Source organism: Saccostrea cucullata, unplaced genomic scaffold, assembly GCF_032062105.1.
Source record: "Saccostrea cucullata isolate Sc308-1 unplaced genomic scaffold, CSIRO_AGI_Scuc_v1 ctg1152, whole genome shotgun sequence".
NCBI lineage: Eukaryota > Metazoa > Mollusca > Bivalvia > Ostreida > Ostreidae > Saccostrea > Saccostrea cuccullata.
Genome location: NW_026921853.1, coordinates 87,936 through 102,496, shown reverse-complemented (window position 1 = coordinate 102,496; position 14,561 = coordinate 87,936). Strand labels below are relative to the sequence as shown.

At 35.7% G+C, this 14,561-nt stretch overlaps 1 protein-coding gene and 1 pseudogene across 1 annotated transcript; both read left to right on the top strand.

Moving 5' to 3' along the window:
* The first annotated feature begins 279 nt into the window (after positions 1 to 279).
* LOC134260822 (uncharacterized) lies at positions 280 to 1,632 on the top strand (annotated as a pseudogene).
* A 9,875-nt stretch (positions 1,633 to 11,507) lies between these two features.
* LOC134260821 (uncharacterized) lies at positions 11,508 to 12,269 on the top strand. Its single transcript, XM_062743357.1, has one exon. The coding sequence runs from the start codon at positions 11,508 to 11,510 to the stop codon at positions 12,201 to 12,203; it is 696 nt and encodes a 231-aa protein (XP_062599341.1). The 3' UTR covers positions 12,204 to 12,269.
* Positions 12,270 to 14,561: the final 2,292 nt, after the last annotated feature.

Below are 14,561 nucleotides of genomic sequence, written 5' to 3'. Positions count from 1 at the left end.
ATTCGATATCATGTAGATAACAAGGTACTTAAGTGAAATTGAGTAAAAAGCGTTTGACATACATGTAACCTATCTTTAAAACGAACACAAAACCAACAAACAAACAAAGAAAGAAAAAATATACATTTACATATTTAAATACATTCTTATAATACATCTATGGATTGGAAAATGCATTCTTTTAAATGTATAGTTACAGTAATTAGAATTTATCATTTATTTACCTGCATGCTTCATTCTTTATAGCTCATGCAGAGACTCAATAAAGTCCACATCACTATGTTTGATTCGTCAAAAAGAAATTTGATTAAGGAGCTAGGAGGAGCACTTGAAGAAAACTTGATTAAAGATATTTGCAGTGGGAAAAATGGCAAATTTAATGGTGATAATCTGGACATAAGGGTCAATACAAATGATATACGAATGACCAACAAAGACAAGCACTACCATTTCTTTGCTTCAAATTTTGTTATGGACAGAGTGATGCCAGAAATTTGTGCTATTCAGGAGGCACCTGCTGTGTTTGCACCAGATGTAGATATTGACATAAATAATTTTTTTCTTAGTGACACTGAAGTAACAATTTATAAAGACAGTTTGAAAGTTCTTCTTGGTAGGGTGATGGCAGAAAATATTCCTGCATTTGAGTGGTTTAAAAAGGTTATACCTGGACATATTCCCCATATGTATCAGGAGGAAATGGCCAAGCCTTCGACAATACATCCCCTGCCCCTGTCCTTGAACAATGAGTGTTCATATGAAGGTTGTCTCAAGATACTACAGGAATATACTGAATGGATTAATGGTACAGAAAGGCAGGCAGAGGTATTTCCTTGTTTCTAAATATGGATAACCTATTTGAGAGAGTATTAATGATGTCTTATTTTAATACAGTAATTCTAGGGAAAAAAGTGATATTACTTACCTGTGAAAAATTTGTGAATACATAAATCTAGTATTTAGAATCAATTGATCAACTTCATTTCTCATAGCAAATGAGTTAGATGGACTCCAAGTTCCTGTAGGTGGGGACCAGTTAACAAGAGTGAGATTTCAAGGTGCAAAAGCATTGCGTGCTGGTTGCCATACAATACAAGAGCGGATGGAACAACTTAACCCGATCATCATTGAGCTGTTTCACACTTTACAAGACTTTATAGAGGTAAAGTCCAACAACCTTTTCATCCAGTTATTATAGTCTAAAATTAAGATGTGCATTGCATTCTCATCTGGTTAATAGCATTTTATATGACATGTATAAGATATTCCTATTCAGACACTTCATTTTACAGAAAATGTGCAAGAAGTTCTTGAAAATAAACCAAGGAAGAGATGTTGGAACTTTGGCTAACCTTAAAGTTGAAATCCAAAGAACAAATGTAAATGGAAATGTGAAAAGTAGATTTAAGGTACTGATTTATTAAAAAAGATCAAATGTTTACCGTTTTTTGATCTAAAAAATAAAGATTATTAAATCTCCAATGTCAGAAGATAATTTCAGTATTCATTATTTATTATTATTTTTTTAATAAATAGGCACATGAAGATTTCTTCACTTCTGTGGGTCATTCATACTTCCTGACTTACATAATGCAGAAGTTTCAAATGACCAATTTGTCTGACAAACCGGTGCATGATGCAGTTCCTGATAATATTGCCAATCTTCACCTGACAAGAAAAAAGGCCAATTTTGATGTTCTGCTCAATGAAATTCTTACAGACCTGTATATTCCATTTAACACTCAGGTCAGTATGATATTAGTATAATTACTGGTATGATTTAAAAAAATATATTTTACTATGAAATGCTCCTTCATAGCAAAATTCTTAAACATTAGTCATAGAAATCTTTTTTTTTCCCACAGGATCCCAACAAAGTCAACATATCTGTACAAGTTGGAGGACATTCTTTCAATGTTACTTCAAATGTTATTGACAAAATAGTGACAGTACCTATCAAGATTAATGAAAACACTTTTCACATTAAAGTTTCTTTATCCGGAGTGAGGGGAGGATGCAAATTAAATGTCAATGGAGTTGAACTCTACATGAAGTGCACAGATCCAGACAATGGCCATCAAGATGACCTTCATAACTCCGTGATGAATTACCTGCAATGGTATTTTGTAGTTCTTCAGTTTCAAGACACTGTACACGAAGGTGATATCAAAAGAATGAATGTCATTTTGAAAAAAATGATTCCCTTTTTTTATTCTCATTCAGCATTGTCGAAATACTTTACTGAGTGCATAGATTATATTCTGAAAACGGAAATCACTCTGCCCCCGGATTTTGCGTTAAGAGTTCGTGCAGCATCATTTGTAAATGTTCATGGAGGTGAAGGAAAAAACAAGGCAGCAGATATGCATAAAGAAAATGAGGTCAAGTTACTTAAAGATTTAATAAGAGGTTTAGGAGCAAACAAATCTGAAAACTCCATTGTTGCTATATCTAAAGCAGCTCCTGTCATACAAAAAATTGTACAAAATTATGACAATATGACACTGATTAAGAAAATTAACACAAGTCACAAGAAAAGGTCGTCAGAGGAGGACATTGGGGCCATGATTAAAGTTTTGAAGAAAAACTCTCCCTGGATTTACAATAAGGAACGCCGATTAAATTCCTTCAAAGGTTTCGAGAAATCACCTTTTTCATTTGATAAAGCATTGTTTAAAATGACCGTAAAAATACCATTAAGAGGCTGCTGAGGGATATTCCAATTCCACCGGAAGATGATGAGGATGAAGAACAAGAAAGCGGTGAAGAGTCTGACACATTTTCTGCGGAGGAGGAAGACTGAAATTTTGTGTATATCGGGTATGTGCGTGTACATTTCAGATCTGTATTAAGGAGCTTCAATCATTTACAATCACAATGAAATTAAATTATTTTTATAAATTACCTTATAAATTCACATCAAACTTTTGCTCCAGCAATTGCTGCAGCAATCTTTTGGTGGTCCGCAGAATAATGAATGGTTAAATCCAAAGTACTTTAATATAAAAAGTCTGAGGCAAGTTTCAGAATTTTTACAATACTGTATGACTTCTTCACTTAGTCCCTTTCTATTTTTGGCAATGTCATTATTATTGAAATAAAGTACTGCTGTGCACTGGGCTCCACTTCTACCAGCCCTTCCAATTTCTTGAAGATATTTTTAGGTCACCTGAGTAAACTCAGGTGACCTATTGCTATCTGTTTTCGTCCGTCGTCGTGCGTCGTTCGTCGTGTGTTAACATTTGAACATTTTCAGCTTCTTCTCTGCAACCACTGAACCAATTTCAACCAAATTTGGTACAAAGCATCTATGGGTGAAGGGGAACAAAAATTGTGAATTTCATGATCCCTGCCCCCCTGGGGCCTGAGGGGTGGGGCCAAAACCACAAAAACTAGTGCAATCTTTAAAAATCTTCTTCTTTACTCCTGGACATCAAGCAGTCAAACTGTTTGCAAGATTGTAATCAGCAATGAGTCCTCTACCAAAATTGTGAAATTCATGGCCCCAGGGTCAGCGGTTCTAGTGCTAGGGCGGGGCTAAATAAGTAGGTAGTGAAAATGCATTATTTCTTTGAAAATCTTCTTCTCTGCTCCTGGGTATTAAATAAACCAACTAAGTACATAGTTATGATGAGCAAGAGTGCCTCTACCAAAATTGTGAATTTAATGGCCCCAGGGTCAGGGGTTCTGGTGTTAGGGCGGGGCTCTATTGATTATATAGTGAAAATACATTAATTCTTTGAAAATCTTGTTCTCTGCTCCTGGGTATTTAATAAACTAACTAAGTACATAGTTATGATAAGCAAGAGTGCCTCTACCAAAATTGTGAATTTTATGGCCCCAGGCCGGGTCAGGGGTTCTTGTTTTAGGGTGGGGCTCTAATATAGTGAAATGTATGAATTCTTTGAACATCTTATCCTTTGCTCTTGGTTAATATGCTTATGATCTAATTACATATCTAAGGCCAGGATTTATTTCATTTTCAGTTTTACAAACCCTCCGCTCAAGGTTTTGAACTTTTAGAAAAAAAATAAAACAATTTTTTTCTTTCCGATGTCAAATTTGAGTCGGGATCGAGATTTCAAATTTACGAACTCGCACTTCCGGTTTTTAGATGACACGGCGGGTAAATAAAGCTAGATCCAAGAATTTAGCATGGTTTAGTGTAAAATTCATCGATAAGAGTGCCATTCAAAACGTTTCACCCGTTCAAAGGACAAATTAAATGCTGACGACTTTGTTGCACAATGACATGCTGGTGAGATAATTATGTATTCGGTAATGAATAAAATTATGGGAGAAGTGAAGTCCATTTGAGGAAGAAATAAACAATAACCTGAAGTGAAGAAATAAAAAAAAATTCAACATTTAAAAGGCAAGAATATACAAATATATGTAGTATCATTTGTGTCAGCCAGAAAAATTATTTTACACTTAATTGAAAAAATGTTGACCCTACTCCCCAATACTTCCTGTCTGTTTTAATGAATTATAATTTTAGGCATCAAGTAAATTTTTAGAACAATGTCTACACATTCACCTAACACATATTAAGAAAATGAAGATGTATTGAAAGACTTTTAAAGAATTGAATTTTTAAAATATATTTTGATCAACATCACAAAAGGATGACTGCACTTAACGCCGGTATTTTGGTCTTTTTCAATCTCTGTTGTTACATTTATTTTTGTTTTTATTTTTGTCTCAAGTCATTTATTATAGAGTTTGGTCTCTTTCATAATAAATTGCAATGTCATAAAAGGTTATAAACTGCATTGCAATGAAATAATTCGTTGTTTCCTTACCCCACCTCTCTGCAAATATCGGGAAATTAGACTTATCTGCCCTTGATTGAAGATAAGATTTATAAATATGCATAAGAGGTGGAGCTAAAATTGTGATGAGCTAGTGGTCTAAAATTAGAATAGCTAAAGTATTCATATTTGGTGCATTCTCTCTCTCTCTCTAACTCTCGTCATATGTTTGTCACTATTATATTTTAAGTTTTCAAATAAAGTAAATATAACTAATAACAAATAACATCGACCGGTAGAAGTAGTCATTCTCATTGATAATCGACAGCAATGGCTTATGTCAACAATTCGCGTGTTCGAAAATAAGTGCCGACTAGCTCAGTCGGTAATGCACAGAATCAATAATACTTAGGTCCGGGATCGAGACCCGCTAACAACAGTAAGACTGAATTTCTTTTTTCCCTTTTATAAAAAAGAAAGAAAAAAATCACAATTACTCAAGTTTTTTGTAGTTTCTTTTATAATTACTTTTCCCTATAAATTAGCGTACTGAGGATGGTATGAATTCAATTTTAATTATTTACTTGATCTTACTTTGGATGTTCATGTTAAGCAATGGTTCAAACATAATGAATAAATCTCTTTTTTCTTGTAGACTACGAACATGTAGACACATGCATTCAAAAATATATAAGGATAATAAAATGAAACGCTTATGAGATAAATATAAGAATAATCTTATAGATATCTAAGAGAAAAAAGAATAGCCCGTGGCTCGATGGGAATGGATTGAAACAGATATGTACAATCAGTATCAGCAAGCAGAATGCTTGTTTCCTTACATGTCACGTGATGGAATTTTAGTATTCACAGAGTTACCTGGGTATAGAAATCACGTGGTTAATTATAATATTCAACAGGTAACAACGTGGTCAAAATGGCCTGTATACTATAGAGAAAGTGAACACACGAAGATACAGTTTTTTCTCTTTTTAACCATCAGCGCATGTTTGTCTATTGATCTCCTTTTAATATGAGGTAATATATATAAATATACAACTACCATAAAAAGGAGAACAGTAGACAAACATGCGCTGACTATGTATTAAGCCTGTAAAAAGATGGGCGTTGTCATTATCCTACGGAGATTCCAGAATATGCGATAACCCCTCCCTATAAAAACGACTTCGAACTTCGTTAATACGAACTATTAATTAACGTAATTACACAAAGTTGCAGTTAATACATTGACCATTTGTACCATTGAAAGAGAAATGCCCATTTTAAAAATTAATTATGTCGCAATTTCTAAGTTTCGTTAAGTGCAGTCATCCTTTATATAACTGGCCCAAACTGGCAGATGATGAAATAAGCAATTAAATGTTCTACTTTCCTATTTGTAAGCATTATGTGTCCAGTGGTAAGGAGCCTATTAAGATAGCATAAAAAAAGAATGTACAAATGTTAATAATTGATTTATCAAAAAAATTTATTTCCTTTTCCTTCGGGACTTTTTTATTCTCATGTTCATAACTAAACCTAAACATAAAAAAAATGCTGGCCTTATAATGAAGAAAGGGTCTTCTTTCAAAATAGAAAATTTCAGGGCTGCTGGGTCAGGGGTACCAAGGGGGTACTTTGACTAAAAATAAATTAATGCTTTGAAATCTGCCCTTTGATAGGCAATGGTGCCTCTTTCAAAATTCGTGAATTTCATGGCTTTTGGCTTAAAACACTACCCAAATACAATCGCTGGAAAGTTGTTACATGATACTCAGGTGACCTATAAGGCCCGTGGGCCTCTTGTTCAAGTGTTGTAGGGGGTCTGCAATGGATGATCCTGGTAAAGCACCTGGCATCCAAACCCATACCGAGTGCAACTGTTGCAAATACTAAACGTAGTATAGGGTTTTCCTTTTTTAACTCAGTGATCACATGGCTTTTCATGGCCTCTGTATAATCTTTACGGTTTTCTGGATTTGGTTCACCTACATACTGATGCTCCCTTAATTCTGAATTCACATACTGATAAAAGTAACCCAATGATTCTAAATTCTCTACGTAAACTATAGTCACAGGGAAATGTTCCCTCTTCTCTTTGAGCTCTTCACACAGAGGTTCAATAATTGTGTCCAACTTTTTAACTTTGTTAATATTAGGAAATCGCACAATCTTTTCCAAGAAAATATTTGGCCTGTCGGGATTGGCTTTGATAATGACTGGATTGATATACTGTAGCACTTTTCCAAGACTTTCTATTGAGGTTTCAGTCGCTGTTGCTGTCAGTGATAAATGTGCTGCAGATGGAAACAAACAAGTTAGGTCTCCAAGTTTCTTAACTTTGGTCTGAATTCTTCTCCCCTGTAAAGATATTTTACTCAGTATTCAAGGAAAAACTCATGCCAACCTTTGGAAGATTAACTGTGCTTTATTTCATGTATTTGGTCACCTAAATGAGGATGACCCATGAGTGCACAGGCACTTGTTTCGTATATGGGGCACCCCTACTTATTTTTACTTCTGGTAAAAATAAGTAGGGGTGCTCGATATAAAGGAACAAGTGCCTGTGGATGAGTAGCTAGGATTCAAGATACTGTAATTCATATCATTGTAATGAAGGACTGTCCTTGAGTTATGCGAGATGTTTTGCCTTTTAATTATTTTACCTTAGTCATTTATCATGTGAGGGACTGATATAGGCCTATATATTTTAATGGAATATTTCTGTATTTCCTTACCATTCCTCTATCATGTGAACCTCATCAATGGTCACACAACAGACGCCCTCCTGAAAAACTACAGAATTCTACCAAACTTTTTAGAGAAAATTGCTTCTGGATGACTGTAAAGGATCTCGACATCACCATCTATGATACGCTGCATGTCTTTTGTGACCAGCTTTAAATGAAAACAACAACAAATAATTTTTTAATACTTTTATTTTTTTTCTTCATAGTGGTTATAATACTACCTGGTATAATTAGGCTAGTTGAAGCATTTCAATACACCACGACCTGAATTTAAATGCATTCTCATTAAGTATAAAAGACTGCAGATAAATGATCCTGGTGAGTTCATTAGTACAAATTTAGTAGTGTTGACTTTAATGCAATACTTCCCCAGTATAATTGAAGTTCTTCCATTAAGACCATTTAACATGTTCAACTGCAATGCAGCTGTAGCTTTATCATCATGATCATGTTTAGGGGTGTGTGTTATTTTCTAGTGACTGTACCGGACCATAGGGAAACTGTGTAATTGTTAAAATATATATATAGATATATCCTATAATACAAACTTAATAACGAGAGCACCCTATGTATCGGGCCAATGAAATATGATCGATTTGTATGTACATTTAAGGAGGCTGGCGGGTCAACAATTTAATCCCATATTAACCACCAGATTTAACTTATTTTTTTATATACGGTATATTTAGCTGTCAACTATCATTTGGCAAAGAAAAAATTCATATATTTTAGTTTTAAAATTTTACCATTTTGTATATCTTTATATGGAGCTCTCCTTTTAAAGGAGATTGAAATAGTCTAAAAATGGCTGCCACCCCCTAGCCTCGTTAAGTTACATGTACCTTCGAGACAGTTTCTTCTTCATCATCCGCGGAACGACACCCAGTTCCTTCAAAATTCATGCACAATGCCTTTACCCCCTTAGAGGAAAGGAAAGAAACTTGATCTACAATAATCGAGGTTAAGGGGGCAATGACAATGACGATCCCAACTCTTTCTCTTTCGCCTTGTAAAAACCACGGGAGTTATTGGTATAGGACACTTTTACCATATCCAGTTGGTAACACACTTATTACATCCCGTCGCTCCCATAAATTTCTTAGAGTTTCCAACTGCTTTTCCTTTAGCGAAAAATTAATTCCCAACTTATTCCGAGCAAATTCGAGACTTTCTTCCATGTTGGGGAACTATATGCGGTATCACTTCCGGCGAATAATTTAAGAAGGTTTTTCTCCTCTCTGCTTACGAGGTTATTTATCGTTCACGGAATTGGCCGAGTCGTTACGATTGATTTGAAATCTTGCAAAACTGTTAAGTCGTACGAAAAACAGATCATAAGTAAGTTATCTCCCTTGCCTTGAACAGCATTTCAACCAATGAAATAATTGAAAATTTTCTCATCATGCAATTTTTACCAATCACAAAAGAGAGGAAGTGCATAGTCCGAAGATTGAAAAAAAAAATTCAACTATACAATACCGTCTTCCAAGGAATTTATCATTTATATACCATAGGCAGATTCAGGATGGGGAGGGGGGCGTGTACATCTTTGTTCAGGCAAGAGGTCTGGGGCCGCCTTCAGTCCCCAAGTGGATCCTGGGCGAAGCAATGGTCGAGGGAAATTCCCCAGAATCTCTTGGGTTTTCGGATATTTTCAGAATAAAACAAGGACAATTATACATGTAGTAGTATTGGTTATTATGTACCAAAGTATGACATTAATATTGGTCATGTCATACTTTGAATGAAGGAGGTCTAGGGAATGAAGCTCTGAAGCTCGTGGGTTTTGTGCATTTTAAGTGTAAAACCAGACACAAACATGTAGGAATTGATTAGTTATGTGCCAAAGTATGAAATAATTAATATTAGTCATATCATACTTTGAATGAAGGAGCTCATGGGGCGAAGCCTCCTGAAGCTCTTGGGTTTTTGTGTATTTAAAGAGTAAAATTAGGCACAAAAATATTGGTTTTGTACTGAAGTATGGCAATATTAATATTATTCATATCATACTTTGAATTTTTAGGGGAGAGGTCACACACATGTACGCCTTCCTTAAATCTGCCACTGTATACTTTGTATTTATTTATCGGGAAGTATCCCAGCAGGCATTTCAACGTTGAATTTTGGTTGCATATGAAAGCTGAATCAACGTTCAGACATAAGGTTGTTTCAACGTCAATTTTCAACGTTGAATAGACGTTCAGAATGGGTTGAAATTTTGGTTTATGGTTGATTTTTGGTTGCAAATGAAAGTTGAGGCAACGTTGAAGCTTCAACGTTGTTTCAACGTCAAATATCAACATTGAACAAAAGTAAACATTGGCTGAAATTGGGTTGAGATTCGGTTGAAAATTTTCGGTTGTACAAACGTTGATATTTGGTTGAAATCACGTTGAATTCATATAACATTTTGCTTCATAAACAAATACATTTCAAATTCTACTAAAAAGTTTTATTCAAGCTGTGTAATATTTAGATACAAGTAAGTTGTATTCCAGTATTATGATTGTGAGAGAATTTATTTTACAGGTATTTTTAAGACAAACACAAATTCGAATTCAATCACTGAATCTCAAAAATCACTGCTTGACAAAATTTATATTCCTATTGTAGTGTCGACCCCGCCGTCCCGGGTTGAGATTTTAGTATATTTTGTTTGTTTCCGCCCAAGTGAAAGAGAACAACGTGTTTTCAATTATCTTGTTTGTCTTGTCCTCTCATTGAGTAAGTTTCATTGCTATTTTTTGTTTATTATCATAAATTGATTGATGAATGTTTGATTATCATGTACGCTTAATGTCATTGGTAAGCATTTTGTATATTTTGTATAATTTGGCATCGTTATCTGTTATGTTTGTAACCCGTGTATTTAAATATGGCGGATAGTTCAGGTCATTTGATATACTTGTGTATCATATCGATATACTGTTATTTTGTCATTTTCTATTCATCAAGTCTGTCAATGATTAATAATAACAGTTAATAAGAAGTCGATTTGTCAGTATAATATACTCAACAAAATAAGAAACGCATATTCAGAATAATATGAAAATCTAAGTTTTCAGTTTAAACCTTATTTTAATTAAGCGATTTTAGAGTTTGTTGTGATAAAAATCAGACACGGTCTACGTTGCAAATTGAAAAGTAAAGTTGATGTCATTTTCATCGCATCCAAATTCAAGGGGCATAACTATATGTACTGTGCGACGTCTCAGTGCTGGTGGGATTCCAATGTACGGATATCGTGGGGGAATACCATCTCTTTTCAGTTTCTTGCAAACAATTTATGCACTTTTTATGCACTAATTTTTCATCCAGCAAATATAGCAGCAGTTTTTACAGCAAGTTCTGAATAGCATGATGTGCTGGGGGGGGGGGGGGTGTCTGACGGTCCTGCCTGGTTGTGGTTACCTGCGGATGGCCAGATAATGTCCTTCAGACGTTAGTTTAACGGTTGCAAAGCCCATTGATTTATTCCAAATACAGTTGCAACTTCCTGCTGCGTACCTCCATTTAGTATAATCGTTAACCTGGTTGTGTTTATCTTTGTTTCTGCGTGGCATTGCAGCATCAACACTGCAATCAAATCTTATATATGGGTTTAATAGGAGTGTTAATAGTTTCTCTAAATCCAAAATATTAACGAAAATAGATATCCGATTTAGAAAAAATCATAAAAACACTACTTTCATAAACATGTTTGATCAAGGGAGATAATTCAACACTTGGGTTTTAAAACCCCATGTTGTCCTTTAAATAGGTCACAGGTATCCAATAATATAAAAAATAGTTGTTCCATGTACATTTTAAAAGTTTTTTTGACGAGTAAAACAATATGCGTTTCTTTTTATGTTGAGTATATTTTATTGTGAAACCTGTAATTTAATTGTGTCTTAATGTGTGTCATTTATTTGAGGTTTTTTTAAACTCTTCCGAGAGGTATGTGAATAAAGCATAACAGCACAATAAAAAATATCCACTTCTTGGACAGAGACTCATCATGGTAGATGCTCCGGTTTTAAGTCAATCCCGTAACATTACATCACCCGCCATGGAACAGTTTGAGGAAAGAGTCAACCGATACGTCTTCATATTGGGTAACATAAAAAGGGACATTGACTCCATTATAATGGACATGGAAGAAAATCCAGTTATGAACTTTGATCGTGCAAAGACTTACAAAGTTTCCCTAAACAAATACATGTTGCAATATGAAAAGGCCTCCGCGGAATATGCAACATTTCTACAAAATCAGCGCCACGAAACCAGTAGGAGAGAGGAAGCGTCCAGGTCCATCATTGCTACTTCACTACACGAAAAGGTGACAGCAGTGTTAAAACAATCGAACTCTATATTACCTGATACAAGATCAGATAAGTCTCAATCTCTATACAGTCACGGATCCTTATCTTCACATCTCACATCGGTAGTATTGCAGCACACCGCAAAGGTTGAAGAGGCACGGATGAAATTAAAGTATGCAGAGGAAGAAGTGGAGCTGCTTAGAAAAGAAGCGGAGATCAAGGCAGCCCAGTGTCTGCTTTCAGTCAAGAAAGAGCTCGAGGCAGCCCAATCAAGTCTAACGGCCATAAAGAAATGTCTTGAATATGACTCTCTTGGAGAAAGCTACATACCACACTGTGAAAATGACATAGGTGAAGATGATCAGCATGAAACACAATTCTTACACCGCTGAGCAGTCCAAATATCAAAATCAGTGTGACTATACAGAGAAGCCAAGAGAATTTATGAAGAATTTTACGCGAAGTGAACACACCAAATATTGTGAATCATCAGAAAGACCAAGAGAACCTGAACAGGTGTGTCAGTGAACGCTCAGATCAAGTTGAATGTATTTCCCAGATGCCAGAAGGAAAAACACAGAAACCTCTGAACCCAACAGCTCCAGAGTTTGTTGCCGTTCAACATGAGAAAGGTGTTACGAGTGAAACAAATGAACTTGCTAAGTTGTTAGCCAAGAAGCAACTTATACCAACTAGACTAACTCCATTTGATGAGCCAAGAAGCAATTCCCCACGACAAATTAAAATCCAGGCTTTTTGATATCATTGACAGCTGCTTCTTCAACAAAAATGGAACTCGTAAGTTTACTTACCTCGTCATTGGTCATTTGAAAAATTATTTTGTTAAAACAGATTCTGATTGTACACATAAGTACTCTGAAGTTGACATCAAGAAGATGCTTGAGTTTCTGATTGACAATATCTACGTGGTTTTTGGAGACCAGGTATTCCAACAATCTATTGGAATTCCCATGGGTACAAATTGCGCTCCGTTATTAGCAGACTTATTTTTATATTCATATGAAGCGGAATTTATGCAAAATCTTTTACGTGATAAGAAGAAAACTCTTGCTGTGGCCTTCAACTCGACATTTAGATATATCGACGACCTATTTTCAATTAATAATGATAATTTCCATTCCTACGTCAACACGATATATCCTGGTGAGCTTGAGATAAAAGATACCACAGAGTCCGACACTTCTGCTTCATACTTGGATATTTTACTTGAAAAAGACACTAATGGTAATCTAACAACCAAGATATATGATAAACGTGATGACTTTAACTTTCTATCGTCAACTTCCCTTACTTATGCAGCAATATACCTTCATCACCTGCATACGGAGTATTTATATCTCAGTTGATTCGATACGCAAGAGCATGCTCTACGTATGAACAATTTCTTAAACGAGGTAAATTATTGACAAGCAAGTTGATGAAACAAGAATATCAACAGTCTCGTTTAAAGTCATCATTTCGTAAATTCCATGGTCGATACAATGACCTTGTCAGCAAATACAATTTATCATTGAATGAAATGCTGACTGACGTTTTTCATACCAATTGTTAGTCCATTATTTATACACTGAATTGACCACGGATTTTTTCCGTTGTTTCCTGATTATGACAACGAGCACACGGCGGGTGTGACCGGTCGGCAGGGGATGCTCACTCCTCCATGGCACCTGATCCCACCTCTGATGTTTCGGAGGTCCGTGTTTGCTCTGCTCTTATTTTGTATATTTGTTTAATGGACGTTGAGATTGAATACTGTTCGTTATTTCCATATCCTTTTTATACCAACTAGACTAACTCCATTTGATGATGTCCCAGAACATTACTTCGTCTGGAAATCAACATTTGAAAATGTGACGAATGAACTTGGTGCTTCTATTATGGAAAAACTTGACCTCTTGATCCAGAACCTTGGAATGAAGTCTAAGCAGCAGGCTCTCAGCATTCGTTCAGCAAACCCCCATGACCCCCCCCCCCCCCTAGAGCCATGCGTCTGATATGGGAAAGATTGGATTCAAGATTTGGAAGCCCAGAAAGCTTTGAATCATCACTGAAGAACAGAGTCGCAGCTTTCCCTACCTTGAAGAACTCAAACAGAAGTGAGCTTTTTGAACTTGCAGACATTCTCATGGAAATTGAGTCAATTATGCGAGATGAAAAATACGCAAAACTATTCTCATATTACGACTCATCAGGTGGCATAAACCCGATTGTCCGATTTTGCAAAATTTCACCCAATATTTTGATCTCAATTTTCTTTTCTTGAATTCCGATGCAATACCTTCAGGTACAAAGGAGGTATCAAAAGCGGGGGTTCCGACGCTTCTTAAGATTGCTACATCTGAATGTTGCGTGGCACAAAAAAGAAAATTGGCCACTGGAAGCGGGGGCACAGCATTGCAAGAGGTTTTAATGTTACATCTAGACCATATCTAACCTATAAAACATAAACCATTAACATCGAACACCGAATGTTCGCAAAAATATGGAAGACTACGTGTGACGTCAGCAGCACAGCATCACTTCCGAGGATTACGCAAATTGCATGAATGTAATGCAAGGACGTCATCTAAAGCATAAGCTATCCCTGAACTGCACAGATCATCTAACAAGACCGTTTCAGTTGACTACGAATTAGTGCAAGAGGATTACTCATGCCATTGTTCCGACCCCACAACACCCAAGACCGTTTCAGTTGACTACGAATTAGTGCAAGAGGATTACTCATGCCA

Bases quoted from the DNA above. Each gene is read 5' to 3' on its own strand.
- LOC134260821 (XM_062743357.1), top strand. From the start codon at position 11,508: ATGGTAGATGCTCCGGTTTTAAGTCAATCCCGTAACATTACATCACCC.